This window comes from Salmo salar, chromosome ssa09 (assembly GCF_905237065.1).
Source record: "Salmo salar chromosome ssa09, Ssal_v3.1, whole genome shotgun sequence".
NCBI classification, from domain to species: domain Eukaryota; kingdom Metazoa; phylum Chordata; class Actinopteri; order Salmoniformes; family Salmonidae; genus Salmo; species Salmo salar.
Window position 1 is genome coordinate 133,954,535 of NC_059450.1, and position 23,179 is coordinate 133,977,713.

At 40.1% G+C, this 23,179-nt stretch overlaps 1 protein-coding gene across 1 annotated transcript in view; it reads right to left on the reverse strand.

Moving 5' to 3' along the window:
• Positions 1 to 536: 536 nt before the first annotated feature.
• Positions 537 to 23,179, reverse strand: part of pcp4b (Purkinje cell protein 4b) — a 48,519-nt gene continuing 25,876 nt past the window's right edge. The window contains 2 exon segments of the mRNA NM_001146574.1: positions 537 to 1,105; positions 19,468 to 19,519. Of these exon segments, the coding sequence (NP_001140046.1) occupies positions 963 to 1,105; positions 19,468 to 19,519 (195 nt within the window). The 3' untranslated portion in view covers positions 537 to 962.

Consider the following 23,179-nt stretch of genomic DNA (forward strand, 5'->3'; position numbering starts at 1 on the left):
AAGGGAGAATAATACTTTTGCAAGGCACTGTATCTCAGTATTTGTATTATTTATTTTATAGTCTTTTTTGCTCATCTTCATCAAGGGATCCAATAATTCTGGACCTGACTCACTTTTTCCAACTGGCTAAATTATTGGGATTTGGAAGGCAGCGTAGCGATGACCCTTCTAAAACATTCAATAGCCAATCAAATATTCATCACAGTGTTCAGGGAAAAAAATCCCAGTTAGTTACGGATTAAGCAATTTGTTTGCAAGTAAGGAGAGCTCTAACAACCATGAGTAAGAAGGAGGAGGACGGAATCGAATAAGGAGAATTAATCAATTAGGATTATTAGTCATTGGGATGGTAACACTGTAGAGGGGAGGGAAGGCAACATAGGAGTGGTCACTCATGAAGATATTTTTTTAGTGAGAGTATTTGTCTAGTGGCTTACTATACATACCTGCAGGTAATTTACCCGCTTTGTAATATTTTGACATATGCACTTGTCCACACAGAATGTTTATTTAAATTCAATGTACATTGTTACACAGTAGATCATAGCATGAGGGTGCCATGCAGATAAGAAAAATGCATTTATATTATAATGTGATGAAATCATCTTCTATTCTAGATGGAGAAACCCTGATAAATACAGAAGGGATGGTGGAGGTAAAAAGCTGAATAAATACATCAATACATTCCCTAACACATTACACAAGCTACACACCATGGATGGACAAAATGGCGGGACAGAAAACCGATCTTCAGAACTTTGCCATTTATTGGTACAGCAATCAAATAATAGGTTACGTATGCAGTTTCACAGACATGTCACTGATCGACAGGCTTCTGCCTTCCTTCCCCCCCCCGACCCCACCCCTTGAGTTCGTATGGTATGAATATGTATACATGCAAATGCCACCACGCCAAGCCGCCCATGCCAGGTCTCCACAGCTACAAGGAAACCCTGCAGTCACTATGACTTGTCGTCAGTCTTCTTCTTAGTCTGAAACTTCCGGAACTGTGATTGGATGGCGACGGCCGCCTTCTCAGTCTCCGGGGCGTCCATGTCGATGTCAAAGTCCTCTGCTGGGACTTCCTGGGACTTCTTGGATGCATCTGGAGGAAGAGGAAATTAGGCTTGTGACTTACTAGGCTCCACAGAGTGGTGCTCCACTAGTACTCTGGGTTCCTGCAACTGGGAGACCCTCTGAATACACAATACATTATGCAAGATACACACGTACAGTAGAATCCTATATTTAGTTTTTTTGCCCTAGTACTACACAGCTGATGAAAAAAATCTGCTCATCAAGCTTTTCATTTTCATTTGAATCAGCTGTTTAGTGCTAGGGCAAAAAACTAAACGTGCACCCAGGGGGGGGCCCCAAGACCGAGTTTGGGAAACCCTGATCCAAAGCACAATAATGCATACCAAAAGAAAGGGTACCACAATTGTATTCATTGAAAACAACATGGTCCAGAAGATTATAATTGACCCTGTAGCTCTCAGGCCTTCATTATGGAAGGGATGGCCATGCAATTCCAGGGGGTGAAAAGACAAGGAACACATTGATCTGCCGTAGCTAATCCCCAGTTCTCTCTATAGACAGACTCAGCTCACACTCCTAACCAGTGGTGTGAGCCAATCATCTCACAACAGGAAATATTAAAATGGATAACTATTAACTTTCTGTGCCAAAGTATTGAGCAGTTTATGAATTAAAAGTTAAAATGTTTAAATATACACAACCATTCAAAAGTTTGAGGTCACTTAGAAATGGCCTTGTTTTTAAATGAATAGCAAATTTTTTGCCCATTAAAATAACATCAAATTGATCAGAAATACAGAGTAGACATTGTTAATGTTGTAAATGACTATTGTAGCTGGAAACGGCTGATTTTAAAAGGAATATCTACATAGGCGTACAGAGGCCCATTATCAGCAACCATCACTCCTGTGTTCCAATCGGACGTTGTGTTAGCTAATCCAGGTTTATCATTTTAAAAGGCTGATTGATCATTAGAAAACCCTTTTGCAATTATGTTAGCACAGCTGAAAACTGTAGTTCTGATTAAAGAAGCAATAAAACTGGCCTTCTTTAGACCAGTTGAGTATCTGGAGCATCAGCATTTGTGGGTTCGATTACAGGCTCAAAATAACCAGAAACAAATAACTTTCTTCTGAAACTCATCAGTCTATTCTTGTTCTGAGATATTATGGCTATTCCATGCGAGAAATGGCCAAGAAACTGAAGATCTCGTACAACGCTGTGAACTACTCCCTTCACAAAACAGCGCAAATTGGCTCTAACCAGAATAGAAAGAGGAGTGGGAGGTCCCGGTGCACAACTGAGCAAGAGGACAAGTACATTAGAGTGTCTAGTTTGAAAAACAGATGCCTCACAAGTCCTCAACTGTTATCTTCATTAAATAGTACCCGCAAAACACCAGGCTCAACGTCAACAGTGAAGAGGTGACTCCGGGATGCTGGCCTTCTAGGCTGAGTTCCTCTGTCCAGTGTCTGTGTTCCTTTGCCCATCTTAATCTTTTCTTTTTATTGGCCAGTCTGAGATATGTCTTTTTCTTTGCAACTCCGCTTAGAAGGCCAGCATCCCGGAGACGCCTCTTCACTGTTGACGTTGAGACCAGTGTTTAGTGGGCACTACAATATGGATTGATTAAGATTTTCTTTAGTGAACAACTTTTTATTTAGTTTGTAATTTTTTTCAATGGCCATTACACAGGTATAGGTATAATATTCAGACTAATATCAAATCATATATTCAGTTATCATAATTTCTGTTCATATGTTCCCATATACAGTGAGGGAAAAAAGTATTTGATCCCCAGCTGATTTTGTACGTTTGCCCACTGACAAAGAAATTATCAGTCTATAATTTTAATGGTAGGTTGATTTGAACAGTCAGAGACAGAGTAACAACAAAAAAATCCTGAAAAACGCATGTAAAAAATGTTAGAAAATGATTTGCATTTTAAATAGGGAAATAAGTATTTGATATATATTTACAGATGTATTAGACAAAGACAACCAGAGCAACATATAGCAGGGAGTTCCAATATGATCAGAAAATAAGTTATATCACTAAATACTTCATAATAACAACCCAAATGTTAAAAGTGACGGAGTTGCCCTTTAAGGGCCTATGTATTACCCATGTTTGGTTCACCTACAATCTAACCACAAAGCTGGCCATCTATTCCACTCTCTTTCTGTCTGCCCTCCCCCTTTCCTTCTAAGTTCAAGAGAAGTGCACAGTGCTATGAAATGCTTACTTGCAGGTTCACCTCTTGACAATGCAACAACAATAGAAAAAGTAAGTAGCTAAGTGAATAAAAAGAGTAATAAAAACAAAAGGTCAATTGAAGAAATTCACAGATTTAATAACGGGCAGTTATTTTTACAAAGTTACATAACCTATATGGAAATAACAGACATAAGCCAATCATGTTTACCTGTAGAATGGAATAGGTTATAAGACCTCTATGATTCATTTCATTTCGTCACTTCTACCACCTCTACATTGCCAATTTTAAACAGGGTTAAATATCTAGTTGTACTAAAGTTCAGCTTCAGTCCACAGGGGTGCACTGTGTCACTGTCAGAAGATGTGTGCTTAAGTCAGAAAAACATTCATCTCTTCGGTCTCAGCTAGCTAGCCAGCTACTGGTAGCTACTGTGGTAGCTAGCCAGCCAAGCTGGAAATATACACTTTTCCTAATATCATGACTTATATCAACATCCTTAGCTTGCCCATTCACTAAATATACAGTTAAATAACTCTGGCGGACAACCAATAGCTTATGGATGCTGAGCGCTAACACTAGCTTATTAGCATTAGCCAACCCTTATGCTGAGGGACACTAGATAGCTAGCTAGTTAGCTACCATCAACCATGCACAAACTTGAGACTAACTCGTGCTGCTGCTGCACTTTGACTTTCTGGCTGTTCTGCCCTCTGCACCTCATTTACTGCTGCCTGCTTGTGTTCAATCTGCTCACTTTTTTTTGCTTCTCTTTCAGAAGAAGTTCTGAATATCCATATTTGCTCTGTGAAATACTGCAGGGTCTGAATGCGTGACAGGCGTTTTGCTGAGTGATGACTTCAAAGACAGTACAGTAGGAAGATAGACAGAAACTGCTTCTCCAATAGAAATCCAAGATCAAACTTGTAGGTGATGTCAAGATCATGCGCAGAAACACGTCATGAAGTCTAACGTTCGGCTCAAGCAGAACTGAGCATGTGCAGGCTGTCAAATCAAAGGCACTTCGATATGAAGTTGTTTTTGACATAAATTAAAACCTGTCACTTTTACGAGGTTGGAGTAATACAATTTTCAACTACTTAAGTCATTGGCTCGAATCTAGGTTGTGCATTTCGATTTTGAGAAAATTAACAACTAAGGAAGCACTTCCATCATTGACTTCTCAAACCCCAAACCCCCGAGTGGTCTGCTTGGTCTGTTTTGCAAGCGTTCCCAGAAGTCTCGCAATGTTGCAACTCTGGGTTTAGAAACTCTATGATGACTTGACATCTAACCGGCACTGTAGGGGTGGGGGAGGGGTCAAGGGACATGAGCGGTCCACTGCGTTGTGAAATCTCGACCAATCACAGCAGGCACCGGCGAATCACTCAGGTGCTTCTTGCAGTGCCTGCTATTGCCTAGCGCAGTATATTTTGTTTCTTTTTTCATCAAAATTTGTCAATAAAAAATAAATACAAAAATACTGCATAGTGCAAGTGATGTGGGATTATGGAAACTCATGTCACACATACAGCCTGAAATAAAAACATTTATAAAATAAATCATCAAAAGGTTTGGGGCTGGACCAAAAACACAGAGGCCTATCATCGTCACTGGCTTCAACCCCTGCATTAACTGGTATTGATTTTTCCTAAGCTCTAATGTGTGCTGTATCCATCTCCCAGCATTAGCTATTGAACTGCGCCCTCCCTGGTTTCAACGAGATATATTGATAAGCTTTGTGCTGTGAAGGACAGACAGGTGTTTCCAACCACAACGCCTTCCTTTTTACTTTCAGGACTCAAGGCTGATGGGCTAAGTTTGATATCTTATTACAATCTCATTATCTAAACTAGAAATGACTACATTCAAAATGTTTTAATAAAGAGTTGAGGTTCTTGCATGGTCGTTTTTGGGGATTCTTCATCAAGCTGAAAAATAAATATTTCTGGCCCGAATGACAATGATGGATCATGTTCCTTGGGGTAACTTTAGGAGTCATCTTTTCACCATACAGGACAAATGATCTAAGTTATTACTCGTGGCACCACTTTCAACGGTCATGTCCATGCTCTTATGTGAATGTAATGCCTGGTGTCAGGGTGACACTCTGAATAGTCTTTAGAATACTTTTACTGCAGGATGTTTTTTTACAGTATATGTTTATGGCAGCTGGATGGTGGTAACAACTGTTATCAAAGACTATGACATCATGCCACAGTGAATTGTTTCACCCTGTCTCAACGCATGGGTTCCTTGGCCGACTTCAACATACTGTACTCTGACAAAATGGAGCTGGATGGATTTTTTGCCATATAACAAATAGTATTTTCCAGTCATAGAATCTGAAAAGGTTCTTCATAAAAGAGGAAGGACAAAAACACGATTGTAGACCTCAGGCAATGAACCCAGGTTCCATTACCTGAACGATATGTGCTCAGTGCACAGGCAATAAAATGCACATTTTATTATTACCTACACATGTTACCATCACAAAAGCCTCGCTCCTAATATAATGTAATAACAACTTGACAGGTGTGTCTGTGGACTTCCTATTCTCATTCCCATAGGACCATCACTCGGAAAGGAAAAGACAGCCTCATCAAAGTGAACCAGGGGGCCTTCTCTCACTCCTCTTTAATCAGAGGAAGTGTGTGTGTGTGTGATTGTGTGCGATTCCCACATGGGGCTTTACGTGGCTGTGTGTGTGAAGGTCAGTTAAATACAACTAACGCTAGCTACACCTCTGCGTCTCCCCAAAATCAATAGGTTGGGGCCTTATTGATCGCTTGCCTTTTGTGTTTTTGTATGTATGTATAGATACATAGACATGTCCTAGTGACAGGTAAAGTGAACTTTAATATCAATGGAGGCTGCTGAGGGGAGGACAGCTCATAATAATGACTGGAACAGAGCTAATGGAATGCCATCAAACACATGGAAACCATGTGTTCGATATATTTGATACCATACCACTGATACTGCTTCAGCCATTACCATGAGCCCGTCCTCCCCAATTAAGGTGCCAACAACCCCCTATGTTCAATATGTACGTTTATTACTCTTTTTGTTTTTAAACAACCATTATTTGTGGCTTTTATTGTTTTGTATTTGATCTTGATGTGTGTAATAATGGGTTTATTCAGATATACATTTGGACTTTCCATAAATATTGGTGATATTTAACAGAACAAGGTGAATTTATTCTGGGTATAATTGAGTGCAGTAGTGCTAATTATGAGAGCATAATAAAATGGGTCATCAGGCCTCACAATGAAAGCTAGTCCATAGCTAATTATAGTACATGATGACTTTGATCTCAAAGGTGAGGGAGTTGGATTATGCTGTGGCTCATTTGAATAGAAATGTATCTGCATAGTTCTCCATTTGGGGATACCTCGCACATTTTTATGAACTGTTATAAAATATGTGAACTATAAACTCTGTGAACTATGTAATTTGTACATGATATGTCTTTTATACATGATCTAACCATGTCATCTCTCACCTCCAGCTGTTTCTATGAGAGGGACAGTCTATGTGGGGAGTAGGACTTCATACAGCCAGGGAACATATGGTCTCAGTGTATGACAACTGGGATTCAATCAACCACTCTGTCCAAACTCATATTACCGATTAACTGGAAATGTTTTAGGTAGATATATTAATATTGTGGTTATGTGAATGAGCAATTCCATTCCATCTCTCCGTAGAGACGGTTATCATGCAAAGAGCCTTGGCTTCGACAACGATGTTCTTCAGAAATGCAGAGTACAGAATGAATAGGGTGTACCAGTTAATATGAATACATATCTCTCGCTCTGTTGGTGTCCTTGGTTTCTGAAAGGCCTTCCTCTATTGTCCAGGTATGTCGAGTGGGGGACAGAGTCAATAGCATCTCCTCTGCAGCCTAAGAGCTTTGCCTATGTATTGAGTGGGGATCCAGGATGCTGGGGAAGCATTTTTGAATTGTCAAGGTCAGACAACAAAGGCATTTCAGTCTTTTGTGTTGTTGTGTCCATGTGTGTTGTTGTGTCCGTGTGTGTGTGTGTGTGTGTGTTTTCCATTGCTTTCTTTAATTAAGTGAACAAAGACAGCAGGCCTGAATCGTAAAGCACAATAACATTGTTTGCCTGTATACTGTACCAAGTCGCTTTTTCTTCTCAATCAAGAGCTGGAGGTGAATTGGATTTCAGTAATTGCTAGTGTTGAATAATGTAAGACAGCATTTTATAGCAGGGTTTCTCTTTACATTCCACCATACATCATTGCACCACAGAAAAAGGTTGAATTGATACAACGTCACCTCTTATGAGAGGTCTTATGTCTTTTCAACTCCCACTGTTGATCTCTACACTGTCACTTCACCAATCATGACCTGTAAGTGTATTTTTGTATTTTTCATGCTCTCACCTTTGCTTGTTATAATTGTGTCACTAATTCCTCATTATGGAAGTTGTATTTCTTGCTGCACCTTTGTAAAGCAGGGCTACCTTGCAAAAGAGACTTTTTTCTCAATGGGACTTCCTTGTATAAATAAAGGTTAAATCAAGTAATCATGTAATAGATCTGCATTCTACTGATAGATCAGTCATCATTCCAGTATCAACACATATCAACATATTTGGCTTCAGTTTGAAGACCACTCATTTTCACTTCCATTTTCCAAGTTTCTGTACTTACTTCACCAGTGAACTTAGCGAACACTAATGATATCTGTGGTCATCTGTTAAGCCATCTGAATTAAGCACATCCCATGCTTATCTGATGAAATAGGGACAGCTTATTCCCTATGATATCATCCTGAATCAGGATCTAATGTCTTGTCAGCTAGACATGTCCTCCACATGTGATAGGGAGCATATAAAACTATGAGAATTCAGAAAGGCACGTTTCAGGGTTCCCATCAAATCCCTTGGACGACGGGCAGCGGGAGAAAATAGTTTACCCTGCTAAAGCTGTTATTTCCCCCAGGATTGGACTGAAACAGACAAAACATTTATATATCTCTGGTTCAAACAGACAGTCCTCAGAGCTTTGGGATTAAAATAACTCTAAGGGTTATCCATTGTCTAAAGGTTTCTTCTTTTATCAAATGGAGTCAGGACATTAACCTGTTGGTGCTAGGGGGCAGTATTTGCATGGCCGGATAAAAAACGTACCCGATTTAAACTGGTTACTACTCTTGCCCAGAAACTAGAATATGCATATAATTAGTAGATTTGGATAGAAAACACTCTAAAGTTTCTAAAACTGTTTGAATGGTGTCTGTGAGTATAACAGAACTCATATGGCAGGCCATAACCTGAGAAGATTCCATACAGGAAGTGCCCTGTCTGACAATTTGTTCTCCTTCTGTGGCATCTCTATCGAAAATACAGCATCTCTGCTGTAACGTTTCATTTTCTAAGGCTTCCATTGGCTCTCAGAAGGCGCCAGAAAGTGGAATGATGTCTCTCCAGTCTCTGGGCGAAAAACAGCAGGACATTTTGTGAGTGGTCAGGCTGAGAACAGTGACACTGGAGACGTGCGTTCATGTGAATTCTCCATGTTTTTCTTTCTCTCTTTGAATGAATACAACGTCGCCCGGTTGGAATATTATCGCTATTTTACGAGAAAAATCGCATAAAAATGGATTTTAAACAGCGTTTGACATGCTTCGAAGTACGGTAATGGAATATTTTGAAATTTTTTGTCACGAAATGCGCTCGCGCGTCACCCTTCGGATACTGACCTGAACGCACGAACAAAACGGAGCTATTTGAATATAACTATGGATTATTTGGAACCAAAACAACATTTGTTGTTGAAGTAGAAGTCCTGGGAGTGCATTCTGACGAAGAACAGCAAAGGTAATCCAATTTTTCTTATAGTAAATCTGAGTTTGGTGAGGGCCAAACTTGGTGGGTGTCAAATTAGCTAGCCGTGATGGCCGGGCTATATACTCAGAATATTGCAAAATGTGCTTTCGCCGCGATTGCATAAAGGAGTTCTGTATCTATAATTCTTAAAATAATTGTTATGTATTTTGTGAATGTTAATCGTGAGTAATTTAGTAAATTCACTGGAAGTTTGCGGTGGGTATGCTAGTTCTGAACATCACATGCTAATGTAAAAAGCTGGTTTTTGATATAAATATGAACTTGATTGAACAAAACATGCATGTATTGTATAACATAATGTCCTAGGAGTGTCATCTGATGAAGATCATCAAAGGTTAGTGCTGCATTTAGCTGTGGTTTTGGTTTTTGTGACATATATGCTTGCTTTGAAAATGGCTGTGTGATTATTTTTGGCAGGGTACTCTCCTGACGTAATCTAATGTTTTGCTTTCGCTGTAAAGCCTTTTTGAAATCGGACAATGTGGTTAGATTAACGAGACCCTTGTCTTTAAAATGGTGTAAAATAGTCATATGTTTGAGAAATTGAAGTTATAGCATTTATGAGGTATTTGTATTTCGCGCCACGCGTCCCACCTTGCCCAGGGAGGTTAAAGTTGAATAGTGTCGCAGAAATCCTGTGTTTTGTTAAAGATAGATTAGGAATATTGAATTGTTGTTGAAATACAGTGTACAGTGCCTTCAGAAAGTATTCACACCCCTTGACCTTTTCAACATTTTGTTGTGTTACAGCCTGAATTGTGTCACTGGCCTACACACAATACCCCGCAATGTCAAAGTGGAATTATGTTTTTCCACATTTTTCCTAATTAATATAAAATGTAAAGCTGAAATGTCTTTAGTTAACCCCTTTGTTATGGCAAGCCTAAATAAGTTCAGGAGAAAAAAAATGTGCTTAACAAGTTACAGTACATCCGGAAAGTATTCAGACCCCATGACTTTTTCCACATTATGTTACGTTACAGCCTTATTCTAAATGGATTAAATAACAAAAAAATCCTCATCAATCTACACACAATACCCCATAATGACAAAGTGAAAAGAGGTTTTTAGAAATGTGTGCAAGTATTTATTTATTTAAAAGAACTGTATACTTATTTATATCAGTATTCAGACACTTTGCAATGTGACTCGAAATTGAGCTCAGGTGCATCCTGTTTCCATTGATCATCCTTGAGATGTTTGTACAACCTGATTGGAGTCCACCTGTGGTCACTTCAATTGATTGGACATCATTTTGAAAGGCAAACAACTGTCTATATCAGGTCCAACAGTTGACAGTCCATGTCACAGCAAAAACCAAGCCATGAGGTCGAAGGATTGTCCATAGAGCTCCGAGACAACATTGTGTTGATGCACAGATCTGGGGAAAGGTACCAAAACAATTCTGCAGCATTGAAGGTCCCCAAGAACTCAGTGGTCTCCATCATTCTTAAATGGAAGAAGTTTGAAATCACCAAGGCTCTTCCTAGAGCTGGCCGCCTGGCAAAACTGAGCAATTGGGGGAGAAAGGCCTTGGTCAGGGAGGTGACCAAGAACACAATGGTCACTCTGAAAGAGCTCCAGAGTTCCTCTGTGGAGATGGGAGAACCTTCCAGAAGGACAACCATCTCTGCAGCACTCCACCAATCAAGCCTTTATGGTAGAGTGGCCAGACGGAAGTCACTCCTCAGTAAAAGGCACATGACAGCCCAGTTGGAGTTTGCCAAAAGGCCCCTAAAGACTCTCAGACCATGAGAAACAAGATTCTCTTGTCTGATAAAACCAAGATTGAACTATTTGGCCTGAATGCCAAGCGTCACATCTGGAAGAAACCTGGCACCATCCCTACAGCAAAGCATGGAGTTTAGCAGCATCCTGCTGTGGGGATTTAACATTAACTAAAGCATCTCTGTGCTCTGTAGCCATTACACTTGGAGGGGGTAAACCACAGACATGTTCAAAAGTTCAGTACAGGTTACAGTCATTCATTACAATACGTAAATTAAACAGGAGTTGTTCAATTTGATAAACTCTTTGGTTAGTGTCAGTTGATCTCAAAAAGTATTTGTATAGTTAGACAACCTTACATTTAAAAATATGAAATGATACCTGGGAGACTAGTCAGGATCAAGAGAAGGATGAACGGAGTAAAGTACAGGTAGATCCTTGATGAAAACCTGCTCCAGAGCACTCAGGACCTCAGAATGGGGCGAAGGTTCACCTTCCAACAGGACAACAACCCTGAGCATACAAGACAAGTCTCTGAATGTTCTTGAGTGGCCCAGCCAGAGCCCGGACTTAAACCCGATCGAACATCGCTGGAGAGCCCTGAAAATAGCTGTGCAGTGACGCCCCCCCATCCAACCAGACAGAACTTGAGAGGATCTACAGAGAAGAATGGGAGAAACTCTCCAAATACAGTTGTGCCAAGTTTGTAGTGTCACACCCAAGAAGACCTGAGGCTGTAATTGCTGTCAAAGGTGCTTCAACAAAGTACTGAGTAAAGGGTCGGAATACTTATGTAAATGTGATATATAGTTTTTTTATACATTTGCAGAAATGTCTAAAAAACTGTTTTTGCTTTGCCATAATGGGGTATTGTGTGTAGATTGACAAGGGGAAAAAACTATTTGATACATTTTAGAAGAAGACTGTAATGTAACAAAATGTGGAAAAAGTCAAGGGGTCTGAATACTTTCCCAATGCACTGAACATAATAAGTTACATGGACTCTGTGTGCAATAATAGTATTTAACATTTTTGAATGACTCATCTCTCTACCTCACACATACAATTATCTGTAAGGTCCCTCAGTCGAGAGTGAATTTTAAACACAAATTCAACCACAAAGACCAGGGGGGTTTTCCAATGCCTATTAAAGAAGGAGATATATATATATATATATATATATATATATATATATATATAGCGTGGGAAAAAAGTATTTGAACCCCTGCTGATTTTGTACGTTCGCCCACTTACAAAGAAATGATCAGTCTATAATTTTAATAGTAGGTTTATTTGAACAGTGAGAGACAGAATAACAACAAAAAAATCCTGAAAAAACGCATGTCAAAAATGATATAAAATGATTTGCATTTTAATGAGGGAAATAAGTATTTGACCCCTCTGCAAAACATGACTTAGTACTTGGTGGCAAAACCCTTGTTGGCAATCACAGAGGTCAGACGTTTCTTGTAGTTGGCCACCAGGTTTGCACACATCTCATTAGGGATTTTGTCCCACTCCTCTTTGTAGATCTTCTCCAAGTCATCAAGGTTTCGAGGCTGACGTTTGGCAACTCGAACCTTCAGCTCCCTCCACAGATTTTCTATGGGATTAAGGTCTGGAGACTGGCTAGGCCACTCCAGGACCTTAATGTGCTTCTTCTTGAGCCACTCCTTTGTTGCCTTGGCCGTGTGTTTTGGGTCCTTGTCATGCTGGAATACCCATCCACGACCCATTTTCAATGCCCTGGCTGAGGGAAGGAGGTTCTCACCCAAGATTTGACGGTACATGGCCCCGTCCATCGTCCCTTTGATGCGGTGAAGTTGTCCTGTCCCCTTAGCAGAAAAACCCCCCCAAAGCATAATGTTTCCACCTCCATGTTTAACGGTGGAGATGGTGTTCTTGGTGTCATAGGCAGCATTCCTCCTCCTCCAAACACGGCGAGTTGAGTTGATGTCAAAGAGCTCCATTTTGGTCTCATCTGACCACAACACTTTCACCAGTTGTCCTCTGAGTCATTCAGATGTTCATTGGCAAACTTCAGACGGACATGTATATGTATTCTTGAGCAGGGGGACCTTGTGGGCGCTGCAGGATTTCAGTCCTTCACGGCGTAGTGTGTTACCAAATGTTTTCTTGGTGACTATGGTCCCAGCTGCCTTGAGATCATTGACAAGATCATCCCGTGTAGTTCTTGACTGATTCCTCACCGTTCTCATGATCATTGCAACTCCACGAGGTGAGATCTTGCATGGAGCCCCAGGCCGAGGGAGATTGACAGTTCTTTTGTGTTTCTTCCATTTGCGAATAATCGCACCAACTGTTGTCACCTTCTCACCAAGCTGCTTGGCGATGGTCTTGTAGCCCATTCCAGCCTTGTGTAGGTCTACAATCTTGTCCCTGACATCCTTGGAGAGCTCTTTGGTCTCTGCCATGGTGGAGAGTTTGGAACCTGATTGATTGCTTCTGTTGACAGGTGTCTTTTATACAGGTAACAAGCTGAGATTAGGAGCGCTCCCTTTAAGAGTGTGCTCCTAATCTCAGCTCGTTACCTGTATAAAAGACACCTGGGAGCCAGAAATCTTTCTGATTGAGAGGGGGTCAAATACTTATTTCCCTCATTAAAATGCAAATCAATTTCTAACATTTTTGAACATGCGTTTTTCTGGATTCTTTTGTTGTTATTGTGTCTCTCACTGTTCAAATAAACCTACCATTAAAATTATAGACTGATCCTTTCTCTGTCAGTGGGCAAAAGTACAAAATCAGCAGAATGTTCATTTCTCTACCATAAGTCACCTCTAGAGAATTTGGCAGTACGTCCAACCGGCCTCACGTCCAACCGGCCTCACAACTGCAGACCACGCATAACCATGCCACCCGGACAGCTGGTCTGAGACTGATGAAACTGATGAGTATTTCTGTCTGTAATAAAGCCCTTTTTTGGAAAAAAACGAATTCTGATTGGCTGGGCCTAGCTCCCCAGTGGGTGGGCATGGCTCCCATGTGGGTGGGCCTATACCCTCCAAGGCCCACACATGGCTGTACCCCTGCACAGTCATATGAAATCCATAGATTAGGGCTCTGATTCAGAGGGGTTGGGTTAAATACGGAAGACACATTTCAGTTGAATACATTCAGTTGGACAACTGACTAGGTATCCCCTTTGCCTAATACATTTATTTCAATTGACTGATTTCCTTATAGGTAGAGGTCGACCGATTAATCGGAATGGCCTATTAATTAGGGCCGATTTCAAGTTTTCATAACAATCAGTAATCTGTATTTTTGGCCACCGATTTGCCGATTTTTTTATTTTATTTTTTAAATGTTTTTTTAAATTATTTTTTTAAACCTTTATTTAACTAGGCAAGTCAGTTAAAGAACACATTCTTATTTTCAATGACGGACTAGGAACGGTGGGTTAACTGCCTTGTTCAGGGGCAGAACGACAGATTTTTACCTTGTCAGCTTGGGGATGCAACCTTACGTTAACTAGCCCAACGCTCTAACCACCTGCTTTACGTTGCCAAGGTAAGTTGCTAGCTAGCATTAAACTTATCTTATAAAAAAACAATCAATCAATCATAAACACTAGTTAACTACACATGGTTGATGATATTACTAGTTTATCTAGCCTGTCCTGCTTTGCATATAATTGATGTGGTGCGCATTCGCGAAAAAGGACTGTCTTTGCTCCGACGTGTACCTAACCATAAACATCAATGTATTTCTTAAAATCAATACACAAGTATATATTTTTAAACCTGCATATTTAGTTAATATTGCCTGCTAACATTAATTTATTTTAACTAGGGAAAATGTGTCACTTCTCTTGCAAACAGAGTCAGGGTATATGCAGCAGTTTGGGCCGCCTGGCTTGTTGCGAACTGTGAAGACTATTTCTTCCTAACAAAGACAGCAGACTTCGCCAAACGGGGATGATTTAACAAAAGCGCATTTGCGAAAAAAAGCACAATCGTTGCACGACTGTACCTAACCATAAACATCAATGCCTTTCTTAAAATCAATACACAGAAGTATATATTTTTAAACCTGCATATTTAGCTAAAAGAAATCCAGGTTAGCAGGCAATATTAACCAGGTGAAATTGTGTCAGTTCTCTTGCGTTCGTTGCACGCAGAATCAGGGTATACAGAATCTGTCTCGTTGCGAGCTAATTTGCCAGAATTTTACGGAACTATGAAATAACATTGTAGGTTGTGCGATGTAACAGGAATATTTAGACTTATGGATGCCACCCGTTAGATAAAATACGGAACGGTTCCGTATGTCACTGAAAGAATAATGTTTTCGAGATGATAGTTTCCGGATTTGACCATATTAATGACCTAAGGTTTATTATATTATAGTTAAGTCTATGATTTGATATTTGATAGAGCAGTCTGACTGAGCGGTGGTAGGCAGCAGCAGGCTCGTAATAGTCAAAAGTATATGGTTTAGAGAGAAATAGTCGACGCGTCATAATTCCTGTAATAACTTGCGGCTGAACTTGAAAGGGGTTCCTTCGCTATTTTACCGTTCATGTATTCCATAGAGAATGTCTTGATCTACTTCAAATAAGGTCTGTGTTTTGTGCTTAAACCGCCTCGGCGTTTTGATACCCGTGTAAATCTCACTAGGTAACGTTTGTCAACATATTTTCATAAATCCACTCTACAAAATGTTTTATCTTCGCTTATATTGATCAGAGTTATATCCTATGGATATCTACACAGTTATAAAATTGGCAAGGTGGTGTAAGCCTAAACCAAACACAGACCTTATTTTAAGTTAATCTAAAAATATCCTATGGAATAAATGAAGGAACCGCTTTTCAGATTTTGCTAGAAGGTGTCATGGGAATTATGACTCGCACTTTGGTAGTCAATTCTTACCATGCCCATTATTAAAATAGGATTTCCTGCATATAGAAATTACAGTTTTTGTTTTCAGCATTCATCACAGGTAACTTAAACTCTATTTTTATTATTCAAACAGTTGAGAGTATTTGTCTCCTAAGCAGACTCTTCAGTATCGTTGTCACTTCAGAGCTGTGTGTGTGTGTGTGTGTGTGTGTGTGTGTGTGTGTGTGTGTGTATATATATATATATTTAAAAAAGCATAATAATAATCGGCCGATTAATCGGTATCGGCTTTTTTGGGCCTCCAATAATTGGTATCGGTGTTGAAAAATCATAATCGGTCGACCTCTACTTATAGAAACTGTAACTGAGTAAAATCGTTGAAATTGTTGCATGTTGCGTTTATATTTTTGCTCAGTAGTTACTCCACAACACTAACCTAAATGACTGTACAAAATAAAATATTCCAAAACATACATCTTGTTTGCAACAAGGCACTAAAGCAATACTGCAAAAAATGTGGCAAAGCAATAAACTTTTTTTCAAATCCAATACAACACATTATTGAGTAGCATTCTCCATATTTTCAAGCAGAGTGGTGGCTGCATCATGTTATGGGTATGCTTGTAATCGTTAAGGACTGGGGAGTTTTTCAGGATAAAAAAGAAATGGAATGGAGCTGCTGTCACGTCCTGACCAGTATAAGGGTTAATTGATATTGTAGTTTGGTCAGGACGTGGCAGAGGGTATTTGTTTTATGTGGTTCGGGGTGGTGTTTTATTTAGTGGGGCATTTGATTTGCGTATTCCGGGGTTTTTGGGCACTGTTTTTGTATTCATGTATTTCTATGTTTGGTCTGGTGAGTCTGGTTCTATGTTTGGTTAATTGGGGTGGGGACTCTCAATTGAAGGCAGGTGTTGTCTATTTGCCTTTGATTGAGAGTCCTATATATTAGGGGGTGTTTGTGTTTGTAATTTGTGGGAGATTATTTCTTGTTTTGCTTGTTTCTTGTTTAGCGTGAGTAAGCCTTACAAGACTGTTTCGTTGATCGTGAGTTCGTTCTTTTGTTATTTTGGTGTTCACTTCGTTATTTCAATAAACGTAAAGATGAGCATCCACATTCCTGCTGCATTTTGGTCCTCCTTTCCCAACGACAACAGTGACAGCTGCCTTCTACAAAGTATTAACTCAGGGGTGTGAATACTTATGTTAATGAGATATTTAATTTTCAATAAACATTTCTAAAAACATGTTTTCACTTTGTCATTATAGGGTATTGTGTGTAGATGGATGAGATGGATATGTTTTATTTAATACATTTTGAATTCAAGCTATAACAACAAAATGTGTAATTAGTCAAGGGGTATGAATACTTTCTGAAGGCATTGAAGAGAATCTTCTACATGTCAAGTCAGCTTTGACATTGGACTTTGAACTCCCTCTGTGACGGTCATAACAGGGTTTGACGGACAGCCCTTTGGGCGCTCCTGTTCCTGTCTACGTGCGTCCTTCAGCCCTCATCACCGTCAACTACATGACATCACCAGGAAGAGAGAGAGCGGCCGAAAGTGGGCCTTTTCAAGCTAGTTTAAGGTGCATTGGGCCAGCGTGTCAGTTATGCTCTATCCACCTCTCTCCCTCTCTGTCCATGTCAGCATGCAGCTCTGGCTGCAACCCTGTGGCGAACTGTTCTCTTTTTTTTGCAGAAGGGCACAAAAGTCCATGTTTTAAAATGCTTACCAGGCTCTGGCTTCATTTAGTGGCCATAACGCAGATCAGCAGTGTTTTATTGGGAACTTAGTCCCGTGGGGAAACATTGAGTGACTGAACGAGCAGCACTTTTGCTCTGCTGCTAGTGTTGTTGGTGGTGTGGTGCCTCAGTAAGTTATTGGTAAGGAAACTCAATGTGACTTCCTGTAACTTTGGTTCTCCATGCTGACGGCCAGATGGAGCATATCTAACCCTAGTAGAAGACTCCTGACATATTAAAACTTACAATAAGATGCTGTTGTTGACAAATTTGTAATAACAAAAAGAAAATACATAACACTGACAGGTTAAAGGCCTTACAAGGACATATACAGTTGAAGTCAGAAGTTGACATAAACTTAGGTTGGGGTCATTAAAACTCGTTTTTCAACCACTCCACAAATTTCTTGTTAACAAACTATAGTTTTGGCAAGCCGGTTAGGACATCTACTTTGTGCATGACAAAAGTAATTTCTCCAACAATTGTTCACAGACAGATTATTTCACTTATAATTCACTGTATCACAATTCCAGTGGGTCAGAAGTTTACATACACTAAGTTGACTGTGCCTTTAAACAGCTTGGAAAATTCCAGAAAATGATGTCATGGCTTTAGAAGCTTCTGATAGGCTAATTGACATAATTTGAGTCAATTGGAGGTGTACCTGTGGATGTATTTCAAGGCCTACCTTCAAACTCAGTGCCTCTTTGCTTGACTCTTTGCTTGACATCATGGGAAAATCAAAAGAAATCAGCCAAGTCTGTTTCATCCTTGGGGGTAATTTCCAAATGCCTGAAGGTACCATAATCATCTGTACAAACAATAGTACGCAAGTATAAACACCATGGGACCACGCAGCCGTCATGCCGCTCAGGAAGGAGACGCATTCTGTCTCCTAGAGATGAACGTACTTTGGTGCGAAAAGTGCAAATAAATCCCAGAACAACAGCAAAGGACCTTGTAAAGATGCTGGAGGAAACAGGTACAAAAGTATCTATATCCACATTAAAACGAGTCCTATATCGACATAACCTGAAAGGCCGCTCAGAAAGGAAGAAGCCGCTGCTCAAAAACCGCCATAAAAAAGCCAGATTATGGTTTGCAACTGAACATGGGGACAAACAATGTACTTTTTGGAGAAATGTCCTCTGATCTGATGAAACAAAAATAGAACTGTTAAGCCGTAATGACCATCGTTATGTTTGGAGGAAAAAGGGTGAGGCTTGCAAGCCGAAGAATCATGTTGTGGGGGTGCTTTGCTGCAGGAGGGACTGGTGCACTTCACAAAATAGATGGCATCACAAGGTAGGAAAATTATGTAGATATATTGAAGCAATATCTCAAGACATCAGTCATGAAGTTAAAGCTTGGTCGCAAATGGATCTTCCAAATGGACAATGACCCCACGCACACTTCCAAAGTTGTGGCAAAATGGCTTTAAAGGACAACAAAGTGAAGGTATTGGAGTGGCCATCACAAAGCCCTGACCTCAATCCTATAGAAAATTTGTAGGCAGAACTGAAAAAGCGTGTGCGAGCAAGGAGGCCTACAAACCTGACTCAGTTACACCAGCTCTGTCAGGAGGAATGGGCCAAAATCCACCCAACTTATTGTGGTAAGCTTGTGGAAGGCTACCCGAAACGTTTGACCCAAGTTAAACAATTTAAAGGCAATGCTACCAAATACTAATTGAGTGTATGTGAACTTATGACCCACTGGGAATGTGATGAAAGAAATAAAAGCTGAAATAAATCATTCTCTCTACTATTATTCTGACATTTCACATTTTTTAAATAAAGTGGTGATCCTAACTGACCTAAGACAGAGAATTTTTACTAGGCTTAAATGTCAGGAATTGTGAAAAACTAAGTTTAAATGTACTTGGCTAAGGTGTATGTAAATTTCCGACTTCAACTCTAGTAAGTCCTCCGTTCCATATTGCAAGACTTTTATATAATTACTGGTACTTTAAAATTATGTTTCGGTTACCTTGTCCTCCAGATGTTTTGCTGTTTCCGCCCGCTGTACCAGATCCTTGTCTCTGTAAAACACACAATGGACACAAAAAAAGATTAGGTTTAGGACTTCCAATCTGTATTAATAGTATTTTTTTAGAAGCGTTATTCAAGGAAAACCCCCTCTAGACTCAATAAGGAAATGTGTAAATTCCCATGATCCTCTGGGTTTCAGACATTACCATCACAGTCCTCTGAAATATCATGGGTACACTATAATTAATGTCTTTCCATATCTGATGGAAAATAACAGTGAGTCACCTACAGTGTGAAATCACAGCTCATCTTGCCTACATTCTGATGGATGCTGCTCATTTTAATCACTTTACATTCCAAAAGCTCTACCTTTCGTCACATTAACTTGCAAATCAGCTCCATGCTCTGGGGAAATCCAGAAGCGGTGTGTAAAAGGTATCTTCATCTGCTCTGATTTGGGTAGCGAGAGCGTTCTGGGTAGCGAGGCTCCACTACGAGGTGAACCGGGTTCAGACACAATATGCTGTTTGAGCTTCTGAGTGCAGGTACTGTCCAGATAGCGCAACATATGTAGGATCTTAACTGGGCCCATTTGCTACAGTAGGAAAAGTAATCCTGCAGCAACAGGAAATCTAAATTATTATGTGTATTATAACTAAATGGACATTTTTTTCACAAGGGAAAATCAAGTCAAATTTCTGTGGAAATGACAAACTTAAGAAGACTTTTTCTAAACCTCAAATGCACTACACGTTTTACATTTCCTGCATTGCAGAAGTTCTGGGTGAACAAATGAAGATCCTTAATCTGCATTGCAAGGGCTCAGGTTGATCAAAGTAAGATCCTACATCTGTACACTAAAAGACCCAGGCACGGTAAAAGCAGATATTACATTAGAGAGGAGTACAGGAGTGACACTCGCTTTCACAATGGAGAGATTAAGGAGGCTATTCTTAGAATCATATTATACTCATCCTTTTAATATGCGGCAGCGGTGCAAGTGAGAGAAGGGATATCACAGGGAATGACAGAGGAGACTCTTACAAACTGTAAGGCATTAGGGTTGTTAACAGCAGCAGGCATGTTCTGGTGAGACGTTTCAAATCATTTCAATGTAAATAAATAGTGTAATGGAAAGTGGCAAACATTTCTATGAATGATGTCACAAGATGTTTTCCAACGTGTGAATGATCGGTGTATCTCAAGATGGCAACATACTACAGTAGCTATGCATCTATCTAACCCAGTTTAGCATTCGGTCTGACTAAGGGACGATTACACAGTTTGGGGCATTTTCTTAATTTATTGTAATGAAAGGTTAAGCATCAATGGACTGTAAATATATATATATATGTTATGTTATATGTTATATATATATATATGTTTACGGTATAGTCCACTGAAAAAGATCATGCTGTAATACCAAGGCTCATATACCACAATGAAGGATGTTAAATGCAACAATAAAAAGGTGATTACATCAGATGATCTTGTCGTTTCCTACTCCACCATATCTAACCATGCTAATTCAACACTAAGCATCTCTCCTGTAATTGATGTCCCTGCGCCTGTGCTCAGGACTGTGTTGGTGTCTTCATTTATCTTTAGAGCCACAACAAATAATAGCTAGAGGGATTCAATGGAGAGGAGCACAAAGGAACCAAATTTGAATACTCAGTCACTGCCGCAAACATTACCACACCATTCATTCAATATGTACATCATTTACAAGCAACCACCCTGGAGAAACTTCTCTCTATATAACTTTCATAAGGACTACAACAACTAAACAAAATGAACGTAGGACTACCTGCCCAATGAGCCACTGCTCATGGTCGACCACAATTGAATTATTCCACCTGAAATATTAAAAGGGCTAGGCCTATCGTGTATTATGAGTCCTTGCATTACTACAACATTATCTATTTAAAATGGTTTCTCTCACGCATTAGCTACCCAATGGCGTCATAAAGGTATTTCAGATCTTGCAAAGTCACCTTCCTCATCGCCATATATCCCAGTTCCCAGCCAGCTGGCCGGATGGAGGGGAGACAAAGAGGTTGTCAGCTCATGTTTCCCTACGGCTAATCAGGGCTGTCTAATGAAGGGAATTTCTCCTCATGAACATAAGTAGAGGGGGAAGGAGAGGGGGATCGATACCTCCTGCAGTTCCAAGACTAGCACAGACAAACATTGGCAAGGAGAAGATGTGCTCAATTGGGTGGGACTGCAGCATCCTATGCTTTCCTCCTCTCTCTGCATGGTTTTCAAGTGATGATCCAGAGTCTGAGCCATAATGGCAGGGTCTTAAGTTAGCCACTGACTGATATTTGTACTGGGCATGTTTTAAAGCTTGGTCCTGCAAAGACCAGTCAAATCTGGATGGATCAATATATATATATATATATATATATATATATATATATATATATATATATATATATATATATATATATATATATATATATATATATATATATATATCTTATGGTTCTTTGTGTCCCATGAAACATCCATGTGTGTATCCATGAAACATCCGTGTGTGTATCCATGAAACATCCGTGTGTGTATCCATGAAACATCCGTGTGCGTATCCATGAAACATCCGTGTGCGTATCCATGAAACATCCGTGTGTGTATCCATGAAACATCCGTGTGTGTATCCATGAAACATCCGTGTGTGTATCCATGAAACATCCGTGTGTGTATCCATGAAACATCCGTGTGTGTATCCATGAAACATCCGTGTGTGTATCCATGAAACATCCGTGTGTGTATCCATGAAACATCCGTGTGCGTATCCATGAAACATTTTTCCTTCCAATTCCAACAAATCAGAGGAAATGCTATTGGATGGGGAGTTTACACTGCAACACAAACACAGGAGGAAATTGTTTATGTCGCTATCTTGAATTCTGGACTCTATGGGATTCCCCCATAGAGCTATTCTCACCAGTACTTCCATCCCTATAACCCATACCCTTTTGCCCACAGGTTCCCCATTTGGTCACGTCAGAGAGGCTTCCATGCTTTAATATCCGAGGAGGTGAGGAGGCACAGTGCTACATGTTCTCCTTCTGCACATCTCTTCCTGCATCAGTAATGGAATGCTTTCAATCAATTTCCAACAGTGTGCACAGTGCTTTGATGCTGAGGGGAGGGGGGAGTTGGAGTGGAGGGGGTGAGTGGGTGGGAAGAAGGGGAAGGGGGAATGGGGGGATTGAAACGTCCTTACAAGCCTAACAACCCAGCCTTATGGGGAAGCAGTCTAATTCAAGAAAAGTCTCTTATGCAATTTTGGATTTTATAAGACCTTATTATTCTACTAGCTGTGAAATATGCAAATGTTAAATCACTGTTGTTGTTTACCTGTAAAAACACTTCCCAGCTCTCACCCGGGACACAATCTCTCATTACCTTGACACAATACGAGGAGCTGCAACTCCTGTCTAAAAACAGTTATCATAATAGACGGATAGGCTGATGTTTCTTATGAAGTCAGAGTTGAGAGGCTCCCTCCTGCCTTCCTCCCTGCAGCTCCAAACAATCCCCAGTAGATAGGGAGGCTGTTTTGTTCTCGATGGCTGCTAATCCCAGTTGAAAGGGAAGAGCCGTGTCTCTGCATCAGGGCCCTGTAATGCCCATGAAATGAACTGATGCCTGCCTGACTGCCCTGTCTGTATGCCTGGGCTACGCTAACGTGGCTCCCA